The sequence below is a fragment of the Lacerta agilis genome, chromosome 10, assembly GCF_009819535.1.
Source record: "Lacerta agilis isolate rLacAgi1 chromosome 10, rLacAgi1.pri, whole genome shotgun sequence".
Classification (NCBI taxonomy): domain Eukaryota; kingdom Metazoa; phylum Chordata; class Lepidosauria; order Squamata; family Lacertidae; genus Lacerta; species Lacerta agilis.
In genome coordinates, this window is record NC_046321.1 from 38,933,944 (window position 1) to 38,958,851 (window position 24,908).

At 40.0% G+C, this 24,908-nt stretch overlaps 1 protein-coding gene across 1 annotated transcript in view; it reads right to left on the reverse strand.

Moving 5' to 3' along the window:
• The window catches only part of PTPRQ (protein tyrosine phosphatase receptor type Q), a 102,623-nt gene that overhangs the window by 74,189 nt on the left and 3,526 nt on the right, over positions 1 to 24,908 (reverse strand). The window contains exons 4-14 of the mRNA XM_033161627.1: positions 21,862 to 22,146; positions 21,020 to 21,289; positions 19,688 to 19,948; positions 16,925 to 17,055; positions 16,367 to 16,496; positions 9,061 to 9,321; positions 7,928 to 8,088; positions 6,926 to 7,037; positions 6,114 to 6,340; positions 1,125 to 1,194; positions 386 to 585 (exon numbers count right to left, since the gene is read on the reverse strand). Coding sequence (XP_033017518.1) covers positions 386 to 585; positions 1,125 to 1,194; positions 6,114 to 6,340; positions 6,926 to 7,037; positions 7,928 to 8,088; positions 9,061 to 9,321; positions 16,367 to 16,496; positions 16,925 to 17,055; positions 19,688 to 19,948; positions 21,020 to 21,289; positions 21,862 to 22,146 — 2,108 coding nt within the window. The remainder of the gene's footprint in view (positions 1 to 385; positions 586 to 1,124; positions 1,195 to 6,113; positions 6,341 to 6,925; positions 7,038 to 7,927; positions 8,089 to 9,060; positions 9,322 to 16,366; positions 16,497 to 16,924; positions 17,056 to 19,687; positions 19,949 to 21,019; positions 21,290 to 21,861; positions 22,147 to 24,908) is intronic.

A 24,908-nucleotide genomic window follows, 5' to 3' on the forward strand; every position in this document is an offset into this window, starting at 1 on the left:
AAGTGGAATGGTGGTTATATCTATGTAAACCTATTTAGCTTTAATCACCAAATTCTGTTATAAACTTGGGACAGTTTAAGCAGCAGCTTTGGGATACTGTGAGGGTAGCTGCTAAATTGAAAATTTGAGGTGGGACATGAATAGATGGTCCACATGCTTTCGATCACAATCTGCAGCATTCACTCACCCTAGGGGGGGGAAACATCCTTGTTATCCAAGAGATTAATACAAATCAAGCTGCAAACGATAGCACTGTATCAACTTCTGAATGAGTAAAGACCTTTGGATATATATATTTTTTTACATGAAATACATCTTTCTAAATATAAATGCAGATAGATCAAATTCTTGTCTACCCATAACCAAAACATTTTGCATTACTTACATTGCATTCTGGTAGCCTTCCAGACAAAAGGTCCTCCACTTTAACAGAAACATCTTTCACAACTATCCCACTTCTTGCATGCTTTACACTAATTTTGAAACTGGTTATTTTTCCATTTGGCTGCCGAGGTAGAAACCAAATCAGATTGACAGCAGAATAGTTGAAGGCTTCAACTGTGAGATTCACCACTTTACCTGGAGCTTTAAAAACAATGTAACATTAAATAGACTTCAGAACTAAAACATTTAATTACCACTTTTATCTTGGCAAGAGTCAAATTTTAATACATGAGCATTCTAGCCAGATAGCCTTTACTTGGCGGATGAAGTAGCTCATTACAGTGCCCAAACTTAATTTCTCTGTTCCAATTTGACCCAGTGACTGGCTCATCAATGTATTTCTAAGCAGTTTGGTGATGCACAGCTGCAATCTCTCTCAGGCCCTCACCTTCTCACTCACAGAACAATCCACCCAACCACATGCACAAAAATGCCCCCCAAAAATCCTCTTGCTTAATTATGCTAGTAGCCTAGTAAAAATAACCAGAATTTTCAGCTGGGTAGGGGCAATATTCTAGGTAAATTGCAAAACCAGTAACAGGAGAAGCAGGACTAACTTGTCAGCATCCCAAATTTTCTCCCAACGTTCACCTACACACCTGCACTTACAGAGCCTGAAGCTCTCCAGTGACATAATAAGCTAATAAGCTAGATAAAAATCATAACATAAATCAAGTTACCACTTTCTGCAGTTTGAAAGAGAAATGGGTCACTAAATACTCCAATGCCAGCACTGTTTTCAGCAGCAACCTGCAATAAACCCAAATTAGTGCCGTTAGGATAATAATTATTATTTTAAAGCAAGAAATAACCATATTAATAATAAATTATACGTTTATTATAATAATAAACTACAAGACAGCATACATTCCCGTAAGCTAAAAACATATCATAAAAATGGGAAGTTCACCTGCACAAGCATCTTTGAAATGAGAAAGAGCTGTGCAAGAGCAGGTGAAGGATGCTACACAGCTCCTATTTATTTCAATGGAATAGAGATGTGGATGGCGACTGTATGTTTTAAAATTTCACTGTCGACAGCTTAATCCTGATTGTCCAGGCAGGCACATTATGTGACCCAGGAGAGCATCAAATAACCTGACTGCAAAGCAAACAAGGTCTCACTGGGTGACCAGGGTACAGATTCCAACCAGGCAGATACCCCAACCTGAGCTTGGAGGTGCCGTAGTCAATCTTCCCCTTAGGCCCCTTATGGGGGCCTTCTATACTATGTTGATCCTGCACAATGCTATTTACAGCGTCATTCAAACAACACTCTTCCACTTAACAAAGGAAGACCATAATTTCACTGAAGGAGAAGCGGAGGAAACTCCAACCAGATGCAAATCAGGTTGAGAGAGAAAAGATCTTTCTGGCCCTGTCAATGAGCGACCCAGAAATGTTCAGTAAAAACTCAAACATGAGGGTGCATGAGCAGGAAGCTCTCAAGGCAAAATGGCTCTGAGCTCCAGAGGAAGCAACTTTATATAGGCTTCACTTCCCCCTTGCAAGGGCTCATGGGACAACTTTTTCCCATGAGCACATCATACAGACAAGATACTGGGCAAAACCTTGCCCAGTATTCTGCTGCCAGAGTCGTCCACGACTGGACCTAACTGTCAGGGATCCCTTTACTTTTACCTTTTTATGGGCCCCGGTGTAACTGGGCAAAGATGTCCCATGCTTATTGGCATGGAACGAGGCTCATCAAAATCCAGTTCAAACAAAATATTCCAACACTTACTGCCGATTCACAGTAACAAATTGTATGAAGAATAGAGTAATGCCTGGTAAATTAGCACAGAGTGGGAGCAAATGCAAGCCCCAATCGCTCACAATGTCAATTACATAGAGACATAGACATATGAACATAAGGAGAGTCTGCAGGATTGGGCCAGTGGCCCATCTAGTCTGTCATCCTGTCCTCCCAGTAGCTACCCAGATGTCTGTACAAAAGCCTCAAGCAGCACAAGAGCACTATCATCTCCTGCGGTTTGCAGCATCTGGCATTCAGAAGCACTGCGTGGACAGGCAGAGTCCCCCAAACCCTAGGCGACCCCTGAGCGGAATAATGACACAAGACAACGTGCTATGGGATTAAAATTGGCCACAACTTTATTAAGATTCAGATGTAGGGAGACCTTGGCTCAGGCATTGGGCGTTTATCCTTCCCAGCCCCCAGCCAGGAATCTGGGAAACGTCAGGGTTATCCAGAATGTGTAGGGATTGGACTGGCTCTGGAGAACGTATGTTCAAGCAGAGAGCCCGCCCCCCGTTTTGCCGCCACTGGTGGGGGAGAACAACGACAACCTCTCGGCGTATGGCCAATGCCTCCCCCCAATACCCCTTTAACGGGGAACCCTGTTATCGCTGCCGCATTGGGGGGTGTGGAGTCACCACCCCATGCCCCCCCATTTAGGAAGATGACTAAAGGATTCCACCCAAGGCCTGAAACAACCAAAGTTGTGACAAATTGCTATGGGAAAGGCGAAACCTGCCAATGCAGGGAAATTCCTTTCTGGCCCTTCAACAGCAGCCTTGGCATAGCGTTCCTGTGGAAAAGAGGTTAACCTGCAAAGTAAGCGTTAATTGAGGGAGTGGAGGGTGGGAGAAGCTCTGGAGCTGACTGCTGCTTCCCAGGTAAGCTACACCCTCTATTGTGTGGGCTGGGTAGTCCCTCCCCTTACCTGACCAATCCCTTAGAAACGCCTCCCCCAGGCAGGATTGGACGGTTAACTGGGGTAGGCGGAGACCCCAGGTATCCCTTCTGAGGGAGGGCGCAGCCAGCCGAACTACCAGGTGTCGCCCAGGAATTCAGGGGGCTGCGCGCGACCACGCAAACGTCGCCCCCGCCCCATTTGATGTGGGGAGCAGTCATTACTGCCTCCAAGGCTAGAAGCAGAGCAGAACTATCATGGCTAGTTGATAGCTAGCATCTCTATCTGCCTCTCCTCCATGAATTTCTCTGATCCTCTTTTAAAGCCATCTAAATTGGTGGCCATCACTGCCTCCTGTGGGAGTGAGTTCCATAGTTTAACTACATGCCCTTTTTAATCTGTCCTGAATTTTCCAACATTCAGCTTCACTGAATATCCACGAGTTCTAGTGTTAGGGAATTTCTTCATGCCATGCATAATTTTATAAACTGCCATAATTTTTTTTTTTTTTAAAAAAAAGCAATGCTATCCACCAACCTTGAACTGGCATTGGTTTTCAGTTTGGGCCACCTCATCTCAAAAAGTGAACAGCAGAGACAGAAAATATCCAAAAGCAACAAGACAAAGATCAGAGGCAGAACAGGCTTCCATATGAACAGACAACAGAAATCGGGACTGGTTAAGACGCAAAATGACATAAATTTGGGGGCGGGGAGGGCAAACTTCTGTTTGCATCTTCAAAGCAACATAATAAAAATAGAGCATACTGTATACAGAAAGAGACCAAATATGCTTTAATCCAATATACAGTGATACCTTGGGTTACAGACACTTCAGTTCACAGACTCCCCCAACCCAGAAATAGTACCTCAGGTTAAGAACTTTGCTTCAGGATGAGAACAGAAATTGCACTGCGAAGGCAGCGGGAGGCCCCATTAGCTAAAGTGGTACCTCAGGTTAAGAACAGTTTCAGGTTAAGAACGGACCTCCAGAACGAATTAAGTTCTTAACCCCTCTTTTCCCTTCCTCCCCCACAACAAACACTCTGTGAGGTGAGTGGGGCTGAGAGACTTCAAAGAAGTGTGACTAGCCCAAGGTCACCCAGCAGCTGCAAGTGGAGCAGCGGAGACATGAACCCAGTTCACCAGATTACGAGTCCACCGCTCTTAACCACTACACCACGCTGGCATAGCATGATGAAACATCAGTCTTCGCCTTCCCAAAACTTCACAGCAGTAATTGCAGCCTCTGCAAACACAGTTTCAGTGGTACAAGTGTCTCTGACCCCTTGAGCCTATCCAGGCTCAACAGGCCAGCTCCAGCTCCATAGACACATGAATTTCCTAGACCTAAACACACACACACAAAAATATCTTCCAGGGTATAAATGAGAACAGAATGGAGAAATCCAAGTGCAGTTGTGATGAACCCGAGCTTTCATAGCACCAACATCCTGAAATAATGAAATAATAAATTCAGCAATGTGCGCTGAAATGATGGGTACTAGGAGACTTATTTTTCATGGAATAAGAGGTTTACTTTAAAGAAGAGAGACAGCAAATGCTCTCAGCTGAGTGATAAAAGGAAATGGGTGTAACCTTTGATCTTTACTTTGCCTATATTATAGCCATATTTGCATTTCGCAAGGAGAATGGTTAATGGTACAATTTAAGGCTCTTCAGAGGAAGGAAATTTCATTTGCCCTATTCATAAAGTGTGAAATATTGTTATAGGATGCTGATTGTTAGATCACAACAGGATATGTGATCACGTGGGGTGGGGTCCATGAATGGAAACAGTGCAAGGATTTTGTTGGCTTCAACAAATAAATTAAACAACACTAAAAAGTTAAATCTGTTGTCAAAATCCAGTTGGAATTAAATTGATAAGGGAGAGGAAGGAAGGAAGGAAGGAAGGAAGGAAGGAAGGAAGGAAGGAAGGAAGGATATAGCATTTGGTTTATTAAAACATAAATGATATCATTCTGTTTAAAAAGCAAAAGTATTCACTAATCTCCACTATGGCTTAGACACAAACCTCATGAAAGAAGAGAAGACAGTTCTGCTCAAGCGCGCGGGGGGGGGGGCTCATTTTTTTCTGCCAATTCCCACCTCCCAGTGCTCTCTCCCAAAGGGTTCTACAGAATGTTTAGGGAAGCTTTTAATATTTGATGAATTATTATATTTTAATATTTTGCTGGAAGCCGCCCAGAGTGGCTGCGGAAACCCAGCCAGATGGATGGGGTATAAATTTATTATTATTATTATTATTATTATTATTATTATTATTATTATTATTTGCTTGGCTTTTGGTGGGTTGCAAGGGGCGGCAATGAGGAAGATGTGTGCATTTCTTTGGATTCAAACCTGCATATGCTATGTTATTTTTTTTTATCAATGTACAATTCAAAGTAAGAACTACCATTCAATAATTGACATAATTATTTTCCCCCTAAACCTCTTAAAATTGAAAGTGATTGTTTTAAAGCAATCTCTGATTTGCAGTAGTTCAAGTTAACTAGGCTTTTTAAAGCCTAAAATGGTAATAATAAGCTATCTGGGGTTTTTTTAAGTCATAAAATATTTTTTTAAACAAAATCTTCTGAACAAAATGAATTCATCACTATGGTATAACATGAACTAAAAATGAATTGCCAAATAGTAAATTGCTTCCATTTTCTTAAGATTAAACCACCTGTAACCTTATTTTCATTAATGTTGCAATGATCATGTGCTAAGTGTATAATAGAACTAGGCTATGTATTGTGAAGTAAAGAACTTTGTATGTATCAATTAATTGGCCATGAATAATGAATGAACAGAAATGAAGCAACGAGAAGGCAAAATGCAACAGTCATGCTTTCCTTTGTGCATATCAGGTGTGCAATGAGAAGGTAAAACAGTGAATTAATATGGTATATTTTTATCCTACTGTTACACACAATAAAAACTATATTTTAATTTACACTTTGCAAGTAATAAGCAAGCAGGCAGAAAACAACCAAACACGTACCTGAATCTCATAAGTTGTTCCAGGGTTAAGATTGGTGAGAAGAACTTCCAAACTGTCTGGCTTTGTTGTAACCTGAGTATAAGTATTTTGCATCCAAGGGCATACTTCTTTATATTTAACAATGTAGGATATAATCCTCCCATTTGGATGTGGTGGTGTGTTCCAAGAGAGAAGAATTCCTGCAGATCCAACTCTTTCCCCCGCAAGGAAAACAGGAGGTCCGGGATCTGTATGAAGGACAGGCTTTTAATTAAGTTATGCGATGTCTTTGAGTTCTTAAAGTGCAGATAGTATGAAGTTGGCTTTCTTTAGAACTATTATGAAAGATGATAAAAATGCCTTTTGGAACACCAAGCACATTCTTCCCGTAAGAATTCAAAAAATGGAATGCTACAACAATCATAGACAAAATAGATCTTGATGCCAGTTTAGTTTTTCGCACATGTTATTAAAGCTTCCTTAGCACCAGGCTTTTGCACTTTAAACACTACAGATTTTTTTGGAAGTGGAATTCCCCAAGAAATCATACGAAAAGGAAGCGGCTTATCTGACCCAGAAGTACTTGTATTTTGGCAACTCTGTTATAAATAATGCCAAATTACTATTGATTTTTCAGACACGTATCCCCTTCAAACACATGAACCATTTGCTTAAGAAATGGTATCTTTCTCAAACAATTTAACACAGAAATGAACAGACACTAACTGAAAGAATGTACTGTAATCTTCAAAATAGCACGTTATATATATTTTAAAGGGTAAGTGAGACCTTTAAAGGAAATAGTCACGCACAATATATGACAATAAACTCACTAGTTACATTAGTTGTCACTGTTTTGCTGACAGGTGAGCTGTACACCGAAGAGGTAACTGAAGAAACAGTCACATTGTACAATGTTCCAGGAGTAGTGCTGGAAATATCAGCCTAAAATAATAAATTAACCCAGTTAGAACTACAGCTTAAAATTTAAACAAAAGCAAACATTAAATAAGCGGCATTCATATTACAAAGATTCACAACACACATCATATTTAAATACTTTTCTTTAAATATACTTTTCGCATTACTGCAATATGAAAGTTGCCTATTAAAAGGTGTGAAAAGGTAACACTCAAAGAGCACAAGATTCTTCTGCCAAAGAACAACTCATCGCAGAGGCTCTGTTTACTGCATTCTAGGATTCTGCAGAATTCCCAGGTTAGTATCTTGCAGCTAAAAACACTAGAATATTCTGTTCATCATTGCTGAGGCATCCTAGGGAAAAAAAACTTGTTGAGCTGTCAGTTTAAAACATAACCCACCAAAACCATTAGTTAGCATTCTTTTGAAGTACCTGTGCCTTTGCAGCTCCAATAAAAAACATAAGCAAAACAACATGAAAAACCATGGTAATTATATATATTTTTTCATATACAGGAATCAAACAATGCTCCTATAACTTTGTGATGGCTTAAGAGGGAAATGTTGCCTGGCATTAATGATTTAAGTCTAGATCTTCCTGGCAAGTACACAATTAATGAGCCTGTATTACTCAATAGCTCTGCCCTGCCTTTGTTAAACTATTCATGAACCCTTAAATGACTGGCTGGATGTCTGTGGCGGACTTCGCAAAAGTATTATAACTGTTGTTAAGGCAACAAACCATAGATGTTGAAATTTGCTCTCACAAATTTGGCATGTGTACTTTTGAATTCTCATCTAAGGTTTAAAAGCTTAAATAGAGAGAACATCATGCTTGGCCAATTTTCCTATCAGCAGAGCATATGAACAATTGCTGACTATCCAAGCACTACAAAACAAAAGCCCTCACATACCTGATACTCCCCACCTCCCACATCTCGGATAGAAACAAAGCCATGAGGAGGTGTGAGAACCACACGAAACCTTTCCACATATCCATGCGGCAGCCTCCAATGTAGAGAAAAGGAATGTGCCGACACGTTGAAGACTGTTAGTTTCTGTGGCTTTTCCGGCTCTTGAAGAAAATTCATTTATTCATTATTACTGTTTTTTCCATTGAAATGTACATATTATGTACACACACACACACACACACACACACACAAGCAACCCTTAAGTAGACCACAGCCCCGGTTATTCACAAGTCACCAGTCTTTGTGTGGTGAACAGAGGAGCCAAATCTGGAAATTTGCAAATCTGAAAATTCCCCATCATCTGTTCACAAACTGAACAAATACACTATATGTAGAAAACAAACGATTACTATATTATTACTAAACACAAATACCTGTGATTCCTTACTTTGTTTCTTAAACTGAATAAAACAAAGGACAAAGTTACTGTTATTTTTTTCATTTGAGCATGAAAACAGCAGGTACTGCAGAAGGCGTTTACAGCACTCGTACTTAAATCAAGCGTGAAACCTGACCAGTGGAAAACAAATCAGGTATGGGCTTGAACTGGAGTTTCTCTTCTAAAATACTCTGCCTGGATTACAGCTACGAAGAAAGCACTCATGATCTGAACCTTAAAAAGTATTCAGCTTCAGGCTGTGTAAAAATTGAGAAATCTATTCCTACCCTGAGTTCACATAGACTCAAAAGCACAGATCTCTTCTGCCACTGAAATCAATGGGTCAGTCCTGAGAGTAGGTCAGTTTTACAGGTGCTGCTGAGTTCCTAAGCTCTTTAACAAATCCCATATTTTCCCCATCTTACATCAGGGATATTTTTGCAGGACCATTTCACTCTGCATGTGCAACGTTTTCTGATATGAGAAAATGCCCAAATTCAGCAATCTTACACGTCTACCCCGTTCAGTGTGGGACTTATTCCCAGGTAAGTGTGTGATTGCAGCTTTAAAAAGTGAAGCAGCCCATGTTTTCACAAAGCCATAGAGGGTTAAAACCTTAAAAATGGGCTGCGGTGTGCATAAATATTTATTGCACCCTTAATAAATAAATACAGCAGCAGAGAAAACTACAAACCTGCAGCGATTTCAGTAAAGGCAATTGTACTTTCAACACTCCCTTTTACTCTTTGCAGTGTGAAATTATAAATCCCACCAGCAGTCAGATCTGTAACGGTGTAATGCGTCCGAATTCCTGGAATAGTATATTCCTTTGTGAATGTACTGTTTGATACAGATGCTTTGTAATGGGTAAAGTTGGTCTTCTTGGAATTCCATGTTAATGTAGCAGATGAAGTATTTACCAGTGTTAAGGTTAGACCACATATCTTCATTGGTTCTGATTAAAAAGAAAGAAAATAGATTATATGCATAAGGCAAAAAAGATTAAATAAGCATATTTCACTTGACAAAAGCACTCAACACCTTTGAAGTTGGTGCTATTAAGAAGTCTCTTTTAAGTGACACAGGCTAGCAGCTAAGTTTGATACCAGTTTGAAACCAGTTAAGTTTGATAGACATCTATTTAGTTTATCAGTCAACCAAACAACATTTTAAAACTTGTACCTAATGGAACTAAGTTCAACTCCTAAATCAGATATACATTGGCTACATTCAGTTGTAATGCCAAAGGCCTAATGTGCACCAGCTTCTCCTCTCCTCCAGCTTCTTCCACCTCCCCCTTGACATGAGACATCCCCTTCTAGTTTGAGACAAATTAGTTTCCTGGTCTGGAGCTGCAAGATTCCACAATCTGTAGTGTGGGCAGCTACTGAAGCAAACTAGGGTCATATCATGGAACTGCCACGTGCAACAGAGGGGAGTAAGTAAAGGCAGAACTCAAAGCATAGCACCAAACCATGGTTTGCTATTACACCTGAGCATTGTCATGGTGTGACCTTGGGTACGTCACTATCCTTCAATGGTACTTATCAATCATCTGGTGGTTATCTGGTTAGCCTGCCTGTCAAAAAGCCATAGTTTCATAACACAACAAGCATCACAGTGTGAAAGGAACATTAGAAAATTGGGACAGAAGCGCTAGCATTATAATCAGGAAAACATACACAATATTCCAATGTATAATGGGGAAATAACAATAACCAATGAAACGTAATGAAACATTGGTGGACATAATTCAATTTACCACAGTGAACACACAAGCTAATAATACCAGCAGATTTTGCTCATGTATATGGTGGTAGGTCTTGCCCAATAATGGCTGTAGGGTTATTTGCAACAAATTTGCTTCAGGGTTGTGGCCTACAATAAATGAATTGAATACAAAATTTGGCTAAACTACTGGAAGTTCATCATGAAAACTGAAGCACACAATTGGCTTTTTGTCCATTTCACACAGGGCAAAATTATAAAGAAATGGCATTTGTACCCATAGAGGTGGTTAGTAGAGAATATTGAAATTATACCAGCGGTTGTCGCACTGTTTTGTTTAATGATTATTTGTTTTAAACCAGGATTCCTGGTTCTTACATACAGCTAAGTTGAAATTAACTGAAACCGGAAGTAATGTCAGTAGAAGTCCTCTCCTGGGCTTTGCAGGGAGAGGTGGGGAGCAGGAATCACATGACCCCAATGCTTTGTTTGGGTTTGCTGAGGTTTGTGCACCTAGTGCTAAACCATGGCACCTGAACCAGAATGATATGCTGAACCAGCCCAGTGTCTCACATTCCAATATTCTCTGTACTGCTGTTCAAAAATATTTACACTGTATTTTGGGAGGGGAGAATATAAATCATTTCTCAGGAAATTACTTGTAGTGACTTTTCTCTCCACAGCCATGCTAAAGTCTTTTCCTTTAATGGTCTTTACTTGAAAAACGTATTCTACGCCAGGCATCAGATTTTTCACTACAGCCCTGCCAACAGCAACTGCAGTCGTATGAAGAAAACCAACGCTTGTTGCCAAACCATGGGAAAGCTAGAGAAGAAAAGCACATGTAGAGATTATATCCCAAGTAATTTAATATAATTTAGGGAGTCTGTCATCAAGGCAGCATCAGCACCCACCGATAGTATTTAAAACACAGTGAAAGATGTACACATTCGTGCCATTGTGCTAGTGTCATGTTATAGTCATTAAGTAACATTATGGTAATTTAGTAACAGTATGGTAATTTAGTAAACTATCCATATTTGTGTGTTTTTTTTAAAAAAAATGGTGATAATGAATCCTTGCATTATCTGAGTCTGCATATGTGGAAAACCAGAAGAGTTCACGCAATGCTCTAAAAACTATATCCTATAGCAGTTTTCTTGCCAAGGAGAGGAGAATATATTTGGATTCAGTTCCACTTTTCTTGTTGACAGAAGCGATGGAGTCCCATTATGGCAATATTTGAACAACACTCCAGGCCTAAGAGAAAAGGGGAAGTGAATGCCTGTGGCTTGTATCTAGGACTGCTTCTACCGCTGATGACTTTTTCCTCAGGTGAGCTGATCAGGGCACTTGTGTATGCCCAGTCAGTGGCCTGGGATGGCACATGTGCCCTGCGCCCAGGGGCGGGACCAACCGCTCACGGGGGCAGGGCCAGCCACCCACGGGGCCTCCGCGGCATCTGTCTGCCTCCTCCCACTCAGCCACCCTACAGCTGGGGGGGGGGAGGCAGTGTAGTCCCGAGCTGTCAAAACAAAAGGTGAAGGCCGCTGGCACAGCTCCCCCCTTCCCCCGACAGCTCGGGGTAGGCAGCAGGCTTGGGAGTCGCGGGCGGGTAGCGTACCGAATATCACCCCCCTCAGGGATGACACACAGGGCACGACACCTCTACCGCACCCCCCTTCTTCTGCCACTGTGCCCAGGCCATTCATGCTTTGCACTGTGGCTTTCACCATTGGTCTTGTGCAATATGCTCTCAATAAGTCATCCTCTGTCATCTCCCTAGGTGTGCTGTGTGTTCTTAGGGAGTAGGGGGGTTTGCAACAGCCTGTATATGTGATTGCAATCCTTATTATCTTTGTGTGCACTTGTTTACCTGCGTCACACTGTTGTTGCATGTGGCTGTTTGTCTAGTACAGCATGTGGTGGATGTAGCTGGGGTGCAACCCCCCCCCCATGTGTTTCCATTCCTGTGCTGGTTTTTCCCAAGGCCTTACAGTGCGCATACACCCAATTAGGGGTTGACTCTCTGCATTTTGGGTTGTTGTGTACTTAATTCCTGCTCTGCTGGTCTTGGGCCAGCACAGTAGGCATCCCCTGCCCCCCTCAGGCTTCTGAACTGACTCAGGACCTGACATAGTTTTATACCAGTCCCATTTGCATCTCTGTGCCAGGATCTAGTGTGCAGGATTGCCCTGCTCATAAGTCACAGGGCTGTGAAATGCCCAGGCTGACTGCTTCAGCTCATTCAAGAAAGTGAGTAAGAAACTAAAATCACAGTTATAGAGATAAAGGATTTCTGGGCAGAAGGAGGATCTGTCCCAATAGATACCTGTGCACCCAGAGTGAAGGTTCAGACTTAAATTCAGGGAAGTATGCTTGCAAATTATAACTGAATACAAAATACTAAATGCAAAGTAATGAACTAAAAATAGGGATATAAAGGGAAACAAATGACTAAAGCTGCTTTTTTTTGTATTGTTTTCATGCCATTAATTCCTAAGCGTGTAATGAAAATTGGATGAGCTGGTTGATTAATTTTAAATGACTAGTAAAATGATCCCATTTGTGCTGGGCACTTTGCTAGGCAACCGCTCTTCCAAAGCCTCCCTTATTAATATTTCACACTTAATCTCATTTATTCAGAAGGACTGCTCTAACATGGCTGGTTGCTCTGCGGTATGTCAGACAATAATGTGATGTCATTATGATCCATATTAAATGACATTTTCTTTCCATAAGAACATCTATACAAAAGCACAAACAATCTGGAGTGTGTATTTTCCACACATGTACATATTAAAAAAAACACACACACATTAAAATTCATAAAATATTCTAGGACAAATAACGAAATAGATTGTGGTTGATGTTTTCTCTTGCTTTGCCATGTCAAAGGAGGCATAAGGAGATATTTGTGGTTGTTTTATACAATACAGCCACTGAGGCTACAGTGGATGGTGAGAGTAGGGGAAAAGAAACTACTTACCTCTTTCTCTTGGGACATTTTTTTTCTTTATATAACATAACCTCAATATGCCTTTTTCCATGCTGGGGGAAAATGCATGGATCAGGGCAAGTACGTGTATTTTGTTTTGTGTGTGTTGCCTATGTGTTTTGCTTTGTTTTCCACACACAGGCAGAACCTCCTCTGTGACTGTCAACCAATGTGAATGGGGGGCGAGGGGAGTAAGTCAATTAAAAAAGTATTTACATACTATTTTTCTTACCTCAAAATGATCAAAGCTTCCGTTGGGCAATTCCCACGACAAATAAACTGTGTTCTCCTCTATTCCAAATGCCTGTAAATCTAAGGGTGGATTGGGACCTAGGTTAAAGAGATAACATTAAAGAGATAAAATTAAAGAAATTATAACAGTCTCCTTTAAATTTGCAGTTCTGAATGTGCAAGGAAGTAAGGACAGTTGCTAGGGAATGTGACCTCTTCTCCAATTCAGTTTTGGTATGAATCATGGCTGTGCCAGAATATAAAGATGTGTTGATTTATGGTTCTGAGGGCCAAGAGGTCAATTCAATCTTTCATGGAGTTTTTTTATTTTTATTTTTTTTTACTTTCCTGGGTTCCTCTCTCACGGTCTTTAGAGAGTACAGCCGGATTAACTGTTCTCAGATCTTGGATAAGAATTATGAGGTGCATGCCTCTCTGTAGCTCAGGCAAGCGGAGTGTTGCCCTCTAGATTTTGCCGGACTGCAAATCCCATCAGCCCCTGCCAACTGCGGTCAATGGTCAAGGATGATGGGAGCTGGAGACGAGCAATCCTTGGGAGTGTCAAAGGATCCTTACCTCTGTTTTAGCTAACTTATCCTCGGGATTCAAGGCGTGATCCCAGTTTACTGCTGGTGAAGAACCTGCACATGGAGAACCCCTGTAGGTTAATTGAGTGCATTCTACTCTTTCCTCCCACTGTAAATAGCAGGCGCAAAGTTGGGGCTGGTTTTAATTAGGACCACGGCAGGAGCAAATAAACAGCTACACAAGAGTGAGCTCTGTGACACACTTGTACACACTGGCAGTGCGAATAATTGTCAAGGTGAATGGGAGATCTGTCGGAACACGCCTAGGGGGCACAAGCAGCCCCTTGAATGAGACAGACCTCTCTGGGCATCTACCTGATGAAGCGCAGCCCGGGACGTTTGCAAATCAGTCCCAGTGCACACCAGCGACACATATCAAAAGACATGTGCATGCTTTATCAGCTGAGTACAGCAGAAATGATCGTGGAGTGTGAGTGTGTGCATTCTATGTATTTATTAAGTAATATAAGCAATCATGGTGTCCTCTCACTTCTTCTCCAAGAGAGAGAGGGAGGGAGAAAAGTACAAAAGTAATGTACAGCGGAAGAGAGATAAGACTGACTTCCGTTCTCACACTTTCCAAGCCTAGAAAGTAAACACTGACATGCGATGTAACAATTACACATCCAGCAACGGAGGAGTGAAATGCTAACAAGATCGGCATGGATCTCTAGCTAGGCCTCCCCTTTCACTTGATGCTCATTCTCTGGAGAACAGCTAACTTAGGTTGAGACTGGATGGGGATATGGGAGGCGGGCATGAACCTCCCACTCAACCCATTGATTCTCCACCCACAGCATTCAGCACGGACATTGAGATCCAGCTCTGTGGGCAGTTCCCTCATTGCGAGAAACAAGGTTACAGGGGACTAAGAAGAGGGCCTTTTCGGTAGTAGTGCTTGGACTGTGGAACACCCTCCCAACTCTCTGACTTTTATAAGACACCTGAGGGCAGCCCTGTATAGGGAAGTTTTTAATGTTTGAGGTTTTTTGTCTTTCAATACTTTGTTGGAAGCTGCTCAGCGTGCCTTGGATAATCCAGACAGATGGGTGGCATATTATTATTATTATTATTATTATTATTATTATTATTATTATTATTATTATTATTATATTGTAGTGCCTGCATATGTGCAGATTAGGAGGGGGAGAAAACAGGGCTGTCTTGAGTCCATGGTGCTTTATTTATTTACTAATGGATTTTAATGCCACCATTCAATTACCGGTAATCATTTAATCACCATTTTGCGGGACAGCTTTGCATCATGTATCAAAAACTGCAAACAATTAGAAACATCCCTCACATGTAGATACTGCATCTGTAGTGAAGTGCCCACAATTTTATGCTCTTAAATTACAAATGATTGCACGGACATAATTTCAAAATCCAGAATACAAAGCATAAAATAAACTTACAAGTGCTGATTTTTAAAGTGGTGGGGAAGCTTCTCTTTAATCTGTTCTTAGTAACTATTTTAATAAAGTAGTCAGTGCCTGAGGAAAGGCCATCAAATTTGTACTTCCTGCATAATTAAGAAAAATATAATTAAGAAAAACAATGTTTAATCATACTGTGGATAGAAAGTAATGTGCTATATTCATACAATACCTTATATCTGAAGAAAACTTTTCTTCTTTGCTGTAGTTTTTGCAAGCCAATGTAATGATGTATCCATCAAATATACCCAGTGCTGGTGGCCAGGTAATAGTTATTGAACCAGAGTCTTTACTGAAATTCATATACTTAACTGAGCTTGGCACTATCAACAAAAATTATTATGTTGAAAATTAGAAATTCAAGCATATATTGGTAAGCCAAAAATTATTATCTCTATCCATGGAAGTTCTTAAGAGGAAGTAAATCCGAAATTATTAACAATGCTTAATGGATAGGATTTTGTGCCTGGAAGCCTGAAGTTGGAATAGATGGCCAAGTCTAATTTTCCATAAATAACTCCTTACATAAAATAATAGGATTTGATTCTCAAGCTTCTGAGAACAGATAAGGTATAGCACAGGAAGGAAACAATATCAGTCTTGATGTTTCTGCAAGAGGTTACCACTTTTTTACAGTTGTACAAAAGGCAGAAATAAACAATTAACTTTTTCCATCTCTAATAATGACTGTATAAATGCTCTTGTAATTTTGTATATGCACTTCCTACTTTGCTATTGCATGGAAATAATATTTTACCCAGAAACTGCCTATGCACAATTGAATGTTTGGAGTCTTGGCCCTCACTTCATCTTAAGACTCTTATACAAGGTGCAAATATGAGAAACATCCCAGTATGCCCTGTTAAAAATATATAAAGGAGAAAGCATTTATCATTTTCAATTTACCCATCGCACAGAAATCTTCTTTTTTTTAAGGATTAGCCCTTTAGTGTATCAGGATAACAAAGGTGATTTTTGCAGCAGCGGTATGTTTTACAAGCAGAATTTTGTCATTCTTACCTGTCTCTATTTGTATGCTTGCAGGAAGGCTGTCCTTGTATCCTTCTTTTTCAGTTCTAACTGTGAAGTTATATAGTGAGCCAGGGATCAGACTGGAAAATTCTGCCAATTCTTTTGTGACTTTTTGGACCTACAAATCAAACAGAGCTAGTGTCTTCTTTGCAGTTTTGAAGGGGTGTGTGGGGTGTGTGTGTGTGAGCACATTCGATGCACATGTAATTCTTGAAGTCAACATGTGCTGTGACCTCATCCTGCACATATTAATCACTGCCCCTATTCACACTGCAGGACCTGTGCAAGCTGAATGGCAGGGACTACGAAGTAGGAGTTCTTTTTCTTTCGTCTTTCCCTGTGGAATTCTGGCTTTGCAGACACACAAGTACCAAGGGTTTGAGAACCTAGGCACATACATAATATCAGCTGGAATAAAAATGCATTCAAAACAGCAATACAATAGTAAAATGTCTGTGTGGGTTCATCCCTTTTTAAAATGACTATAATTCACTTGACAGCAGTGATTTCATTGGTGATATAAAACAGATGTTTTTTAAAACATACCATGAAAATACCTGCATAGTTTATGCATGTGACTTCATACTGCTGAAAGTTTCCATCTGCTCTATCCCAAATAATCTGTATTGAAATATCTGTAACTCTGCCTTCACGTACATTTAGTGGGACTGCAAGGCCTGCAAAATATGTGAAACATGTATATCATACATTTCATTTCTCATGTCATAATAAAGAGCCAGAGTGGATGAATGGCTGAGCCTTTGGATTTCTGCCATATCCAAATGTACCAGCAGAGACCTTTCATCAACTATGTTCAACCCCAGCACTCAATTTACTTATGAGCTATCTTGTATTTTCAAAAGTAGTTATGCAATAAAGAAGCTTATAAATGTTTTGAATGTCAGAAAGACACACACACACACACACACACACACACACACACACACACACTTTATCTTTATACACTAGAGCAGGTATGGCCAAATTCTGTTTTCCCAAATATTTGTTTAGGGCCAAGAACAACTCAATTTTTACCACAGTGTCATTCAACTTTGGTAGAGACATCAAGGTCCTTCTAGAGCTATAAGGTAGCCAATCCTGCTTTAGGGACTATGGATCATATCCAATAATTAGCCAGCAGTTTGTGCAATGGGACTTCTCACCGTGTGCACACCAATGCACCCCCCCATCTTTTCTGGAGCAGAATTGGAAGGGGCACACAGAGAGCACAGAGAGAGGAGGAGAAACATTGTGCAAACAGAAGTCCTTACGCTAATAGGATAACTCCACTGGATACAACCTTATTTGCTTTCCTATCTGTTACTTTCTGTAGGCCCTAGCCTACTTGCTCAGATGAAATACTGTATTTCCATCCATTCTCATCTTGGGGTCTGCCTCCCCCCCCCCCCCGAATAATTCAGTCCTCCATAATTTGTGGAATTCCATATAACAAATCCCGAAGACTCTCGTCTACATTTCCCTACTTCTATAGCCCATTCCTCCTGAAACTGTGTTCTTCCCATTCTCTTTGAAAAGTTAATTCTTGTTACACAAATTCCTACTGCAGCTCCAAACTCCTACTATTTTAGAAAAAGATGGGCTGCAGTGAAGGCATAAAAGGTAAAGGTAAAGGACCCCTTGACAGTTAAGTCCAGTCACGAATGACTCTGGGGTTGCAGTGCTCATCTCCCTTTACTGTCTGAGGGAGCTGACATTTGTCTGCAGACAGTTCTTCCGGGTCATGTGGCCAGCATGACTAAGCCACTTCTGGCAAAACCAGAGCAGCGCCTTCCCGCCAGAGTGGTACCTATTTATCTACTTGCACTTTGACGTGCTTTCAAACTACTAGGTTAGCTGGAGCTGGGACCGAGCAACGAGAGTTTGCCCCGGCGCAGAGATTCGAGCCACCGACCTTCTGATTGGCAAGCCCTAGGCTCGGTGGTTTAGACCACAGCACCATCCGTGTCTCAGTGAAGGCATAGCAAATGCCAAAACATAGAATCAGATGGTGATACACCTCTCCATGTTTTGCATTTCCTCGAAGAGGTTTTCCCTTCTTGTGGGAAAATGCAGTACAGTGGTACCTCAGGTTAAGAACTTAATTCGTTCTGGAGGTCCGTTCTTAACCTGAAACTGTTCTTAACCTGAGGTACCACTTTAGCTAATGGGGCCTCCTGCTGTTGCGGCGCCACCACCATGCGATTTCTGTTCTCATCCTGAAGGAAAGTTCTTAACCCGAGGTACTATTTCTGGGTTAGAGGAGTCTGTAACCTGAAGCGTCTGTAACCTGTAGTGTCTGTAACCTGAGGTACCACTGTAATAGATCATAATATTGCACATCTAAATACCAGAAAGATACTATGTTAAAAATGTCATGTTTCTGGCTACACTTTTACAATTTGCTTAAAGTGCAACCCACTTCCATTTATTTCAATGCCAAAAATATGCATACAAGGAGGTGGGGAAATATGCAACTAAAAAGGAGATTGATGAACAGCCATGAAATCGGCAGGTTACTCTTTCCCCCTATTCTCTGTATTGTAGCAGGGCTACATGAACATACAAGAAAATATTAAGGTTCATATACTTTGACTCAGCATCTAACCATTCCCTTATAAACATTGGTTGCAGTTATTGGTAGAACCATCTGAGCCCTCAGTATTACTGTACACAGAGAAATGCTAATGTACATTAGAATCTGTGGTCTCAAATGCTGCACACCATCACAAACGCTGATACTGTTTATATCACTCAAGACTGCAATCCTATGCATACTTGTTAAGGAGTGAATTCCACTGCAATTTACATCCAACAAAGCATGTACAGCCTTAGGCTGAATATTTTGAACTACTAAGTTACAGAGAAGTTAAAAAATCATGATATAATATAATAAGTCAAGTAGATTTCCAGGCACGCAATGGGACTCCCCCTGCCTTTTCTCTCCTGGTGTAAACCCAATACTGTATATGCTTTTGAGATACAGGGCTGTAGGGCGGAGAAGTAAGGCAAATTCCATTGTGCACCATGATGTCTGCTGCATGAATGGAACTGCAGTGTTGGATAAAACCTATAATTTTATAGACAATATATTATGTCGTCAATAAAGATGCTATTAAGATGCTAATATTAAGATGCTAATAAATCAGCAATGCCAACGTGAGTCCACAACTATCAACATAAGTTAATCAGAAACGGCCCTGACAAATACTTCCACATATAGTTATGAAAACAATATATGGAGTAGACAAATTACAGCAAGATTTCATATTGAAGGAAGGGGATGTAATCACATGGCCTTAAATAACTTACATGTTCTTATAGCTGGCAGGTGGTACACAGAACTTAACATAGATCTACTTGTAGTGGAAACAAAAAAATCATATTCCGTGCCCGGGATTAAATTCTCTATAGTTACTTTCCCATCAGTTGTTAAAGTTGTAGTTGCATTAGGGCCTCTTTGACTCATGACATGTATGCCATCAATGACTCCAACAGCAGGCATTTGAACAAATAAAACCACAGAATTACTTCGAACTTCATAGGGAATGACAATCTGTACTGGTTTGGGTTCTAGAGAGACAACAGAAGGAGGGATCAGATCAAACATGTTTTATAAACAGCTGTAAATTAGAACAGTAAATATAGACCACATGTTTTTAAAGCAGGGGAATATAAAGTAAGGATTGTCAGATACAATATTGTTGGCAAACAATGGATTTTATAGTCTGCTAGGTGGTCAACACAAATACAATTCATTTCAATGGAAGCATCAAGAGGGTTTAATGCTTTGAAAATCCAAACTGTTCAGAAGAGTAATCAACCCCTGATTGACTGGCCTAAGGTCTGATTTAATGTTCCAGCTGAACTTTCTCACATCCAAGCCATCTCATCAAAATGTGGGTATCAACTACTAAACTAAATAAATAAAATTTATGGAACAATGGTCATGCCACTTTGATGAACTATGTAGTGTCCATATTTCATGTGCTGCCCACTGTTTTAGAATACTATCTTTTCTGCACAACCTTACACATATTTGAAGTGAATTATAGGTATTTTGATTGTTCTCAATCAAGCCTGTTGATGGTTTGCAATGAAAGTAATTTCCATTGCTGAGCATCTCTCATTTCCACAAGGCAACAATTCCAAAATATTATGTTAGCATGCTTTGAAATAAATTCTGCTTCTACTATCTACTTCATATTATGGCAACCTACTAGTGCAATGGATTTCCACTCACACAAATCAGACTTTCCCTTCCTCTCTTCCACTCCCATAATCTATCTGCTTTGGAGGGTTGGGGTACTGGGACTGCAGGGAGAAGAAAGGAAGGAGAAGTCCTGTTAGTGTAATGTTAGATCTCACCATAAGACTTTCCTTCACAGGCTTTAATCCTGATCCAACCGATAAACTTCCATACTGGATTTACAACTAATAAATATACTTCTTTTAGGCTGCATTCCTATACCCACTATGAATGAGCCCCATTTAACTCAACAGGACTTACTTTTGAGTAGACATGTGTCTGCAATGGCACTACTGATATAGAACCATTTAAGAGGGGTGGGGGTGTCTGTGTGATTGTCCTAATAACAATGTTTCTCCCCACCCCACCCCCCAAAAAGTCTTAAAACATCTTACTAAGAGTGCATTGAATGGTATTTAGATCACTCTTGTTTCCATTTGTTACTGTAGCCACTCCTATTTCATAAGTCATTCCAGGTATTAGGAGTTCAATTTTAAAACTCTCTGTATTGTTTACTAAGAACACCATGCTTTTATCCTCAACTGCAGATGGTCTTGCTTGGATATAGGATTCCTGGCCCTCTTGTGGCAGTTTCCAGTAGATAATTACATGGTCCTCTCCTATATCTTCTGGATGGATGAATACATTTGTAGGTGGGCTGACACCTAAACAGAGAAAATGATATCTACAGTGCATATCAGATAGACAAAATTATTCCTAGTTGATTAGCTCTCGCTTTTAAAAATCGGTTCTCAGTTGAGAAGGAAGCATGCAGTCACTGATGGAAAAAGCATAATTATTTTAGAATAGTGACATTCCTTCATAGATACTAAAACGGGAGAATTGCATAAATTGTAACACATGTTCTCTAACAACTTGGATAAACATTTTAAATTTTAGCAGAATAGGACCTTACTAATTTCCCCTTCTCCTACAGTTCCATCTCCTTCACAACCCAGGAGCAAACATCTGGCACCATAAGGGACTGCAGGGAGAGGGGGGAGTGAATGAAAATAAGATTGCTTAAGAATGAGGGTTTGAGGTTGTTGATTTTTCTTACAGTCAAGTGGTGTATAAATTTTGTAAAATAAATAATTAACTGCATGCTGAACTTATCTGTAGATGCTATCATCTCCCATATTTCTTCCTTTTATTTAGGAGTCCTGGGACATATATCCTAAATTACTACCAGTTAAAATTAATTATGTACATTGTTTATAAAACAGAAATTATGTACCTGTTACTATTAACATAGGATCCTCGTAGCAGCTTAGAGTTCCCCTTTCAGCTACGCTTTGAATCTGTAGCTGATACTGGTGGTATGGCTTGAGATTTCCAATTACAGCAGAAGTGTTACTTTTTCCAAATGGAATGGCTTCCCACTTTGTTGTTCCACTCTCTAAGATGCTAATTAGGTAGTGATGAAAGGATGCATTACATGGGCTCATTGGAGAATCCCATTGCAAAACTATTTCTGATGAAGTCACCCGTGTTGCCTTCACATTGAGTAAATGTAATGGCCCTAATGATCAAAAGATGGGAAAACAGAATTCTGATATAAAAGTAGTTGTTGGTACAAATACTTTTAGACAAATAACAGAAGGTGCAATAAATAAAATATTTACAGTCTATGGGCTGTACTCAACTACGTTGTTGTTGTTGTTGTTGTTGTTGTTGTTTATTAAATATTTATTAGTTTTAAAGAATTAAAATCTCTATCTCCCTATATTATTGTCTAACTTATGATATTTTCTCACACATACACTTTTGGCCCAGTTATCACTAATTTAGTGGTGCAAAGTGTTGGAGGAAAGGACATACATTTCCTTCTCTTAAACTTCTAGTTAAAGCATGTCTTACTTTAAACCACACTGCTTATCTGTAAGCTTCTCTGTCTAAGCTAACTCCTCTCCTAAACGCTGAACAATTTTTGATTGCTCTTCTCTCCATATAGTATGTGTACTATTTCTCTCCTTTCGTCTCCACTCATCCTGTAAATAGTTCCTGCATGAACAAAGCCTCTGAACTCTAGAAACTGTAAGTGATTATTCCAATTTGATTCACCCAAGCTGCAAAGTCCACTAACACACAGGGGCAGGAGAGGTAGGAGAAGTTCTGTTGCGCTCTTGGAAGTCATTCTGCACAAGCAATGATTTAGGTAGGTGCAGCTCTTACTCTACTTACCACTACCCTGTGTACATTTAACCATCCTGCAAACTTTCCCCCCTCCTGTGTAGAAGTACCTCTAATCAAAAGCAACCACCAGACAGAACACAAAATAGTGGAACCATTTTATAACCATCAAAGAGAACAAAAAAATTGGAACAGTTTAATTTATTGACAAGCTCCTATGCTTCATTAAATGTTTCTAAGAAACCATATAGAACTTCACATACAGGAATGATTTGAGTGTTGTCAGCAGTGCTGCACTCAACAGGCTGGGGAAAGAGTGGGGTGGCAGCAAAGTCTGGGGAGCTCTGGGTGGTGGCGGCAGCTCCACAGTTCCCATTTGCACCTGGGTAGCTGCCACTGCCAATACAGAGCTTCCCTTCCACTGCTGCCTCACCCCATCTCAATGAGTACAGTGCTGCCACTACTATAATGCCTGCACTCATTTCATGAGCCACCACTTTTTACATATTGATGGAACACAAATGTGTATGATTTCTGTTTATAAAATTGCTGCAGTTTTGCTACCTACATATAAAATTATAATTCTCCAGCAAACTGGGTAATTTACAAATTACTGTTGAAGATGTGAATTTAACCTTGTGGATATTTTTTTAAATTTTCCTTTGTCTTTCATGTAGTTTCAAATATATTAATCACTTCAGTTTGCCAACAGTATACATAAATATTTAAGCTAAACTTTAACAGAGCAATTCTATCTTGTTCATCTAGGATGTGGGTGTGTATACGATTGCTGCCTAAAGAGACATAAAGCAGCAGACAGGCATTTTATAGATTATATGTTTTTAAAGCTTCTGCTGCACTTCACACTTTAATACACCTTTAACATTATTAACTGTTGGCAGATACTAATTTACTACATACTTAAAAAGGTAAACCTAGGGTGAGGCACAAAGACCTATATAGCAGGCGATAAAGAAGACTAAATCCATATTTATGTTATTCATTACTATGGGGTCTAGCTTTGCCTTGCCATCTGAGAAGGTCACAAACAATATCTTATGACCTCAATACCACTTCACAGGGGTTGAAACTACCCACTCTATCGGTGTCATTCTCCCATCTAACTCTCACTATGCATTGTGATATTTCATTAAGGGGTAAAGCTTAAAATGTATGTGCTCCAAATTATTTTATTTTAAACATGTTAGGTTGCTCTTCTGGGCAAATGCCTTTCCAAAGCAGATTACAAACAAAAGACAAAAAAGTATGAAGAAGAAGAAGAAGAAGAAGAAGAAGAAGAAGAAGAAGAAGAAGAGGAAGAAGAGTTTGGATTTGATATCCCGCTTTATCACTACCCGAAGGAGTCTCAAAGCGGCTAACATTCTCCTTTCCCTTCCTCCCCCACAACAAACACTCTGTGAGGTGAGTGGGGCTGAGAGACTTCAGAGAAGTGTGACTAGCCCAAGGCCACTCAGCAGTTGCATGTGGAGGAGGGGAGACGTGAACCCAGTTCCCCAGATTACGAGACTACCGCTCTTAACCACTACACCACAAAACTTTAAAGAATAATTATAATGGTTGGATCCATATTTCCTATCATACTTAAAAGGAAATCCATTGAAATCAATGGGGTTTAAGTTACTACTAAGTAGGGATGGATATGAAATTTACTTTTGAAGGTTCACATTTGAAGGTGACTCTACGTACGTACCAAAACACAGAGGCATCCTTTGCAATTTGCGCTTATCCAAATTTTGCAGTACCGTTCTCCAACAAACCATTGTTTACAAAAATGCATATATTAGAGGAAAGTGTGTATCAAAATTAATATATTAGCGAAAATAACATACAAAAAAACAGGATAGGAGAAATTACTTGCAAAAATGTGTACATTTGTTAAAGCTGAATAGAAAAATTGGGGTTTTGGGAGGGGAAGTCACACAAAAATTCTGGAGAATTATTATGAAGATTTTTTTAAAAAAAATATTAAATTGCTGAAGAAATGTGGAGAACTGTGATATTTGAAAAATGAGAAAGTGACAGAACCAAAACTGGGAGGTCTTTCCATCCCTGCTCTTCAGTCCCATTGATTTAAGTGGGTCTGTTCCAACCAACATTTGATTCTGATTTTTTTAATGCAGAGATTTAAAG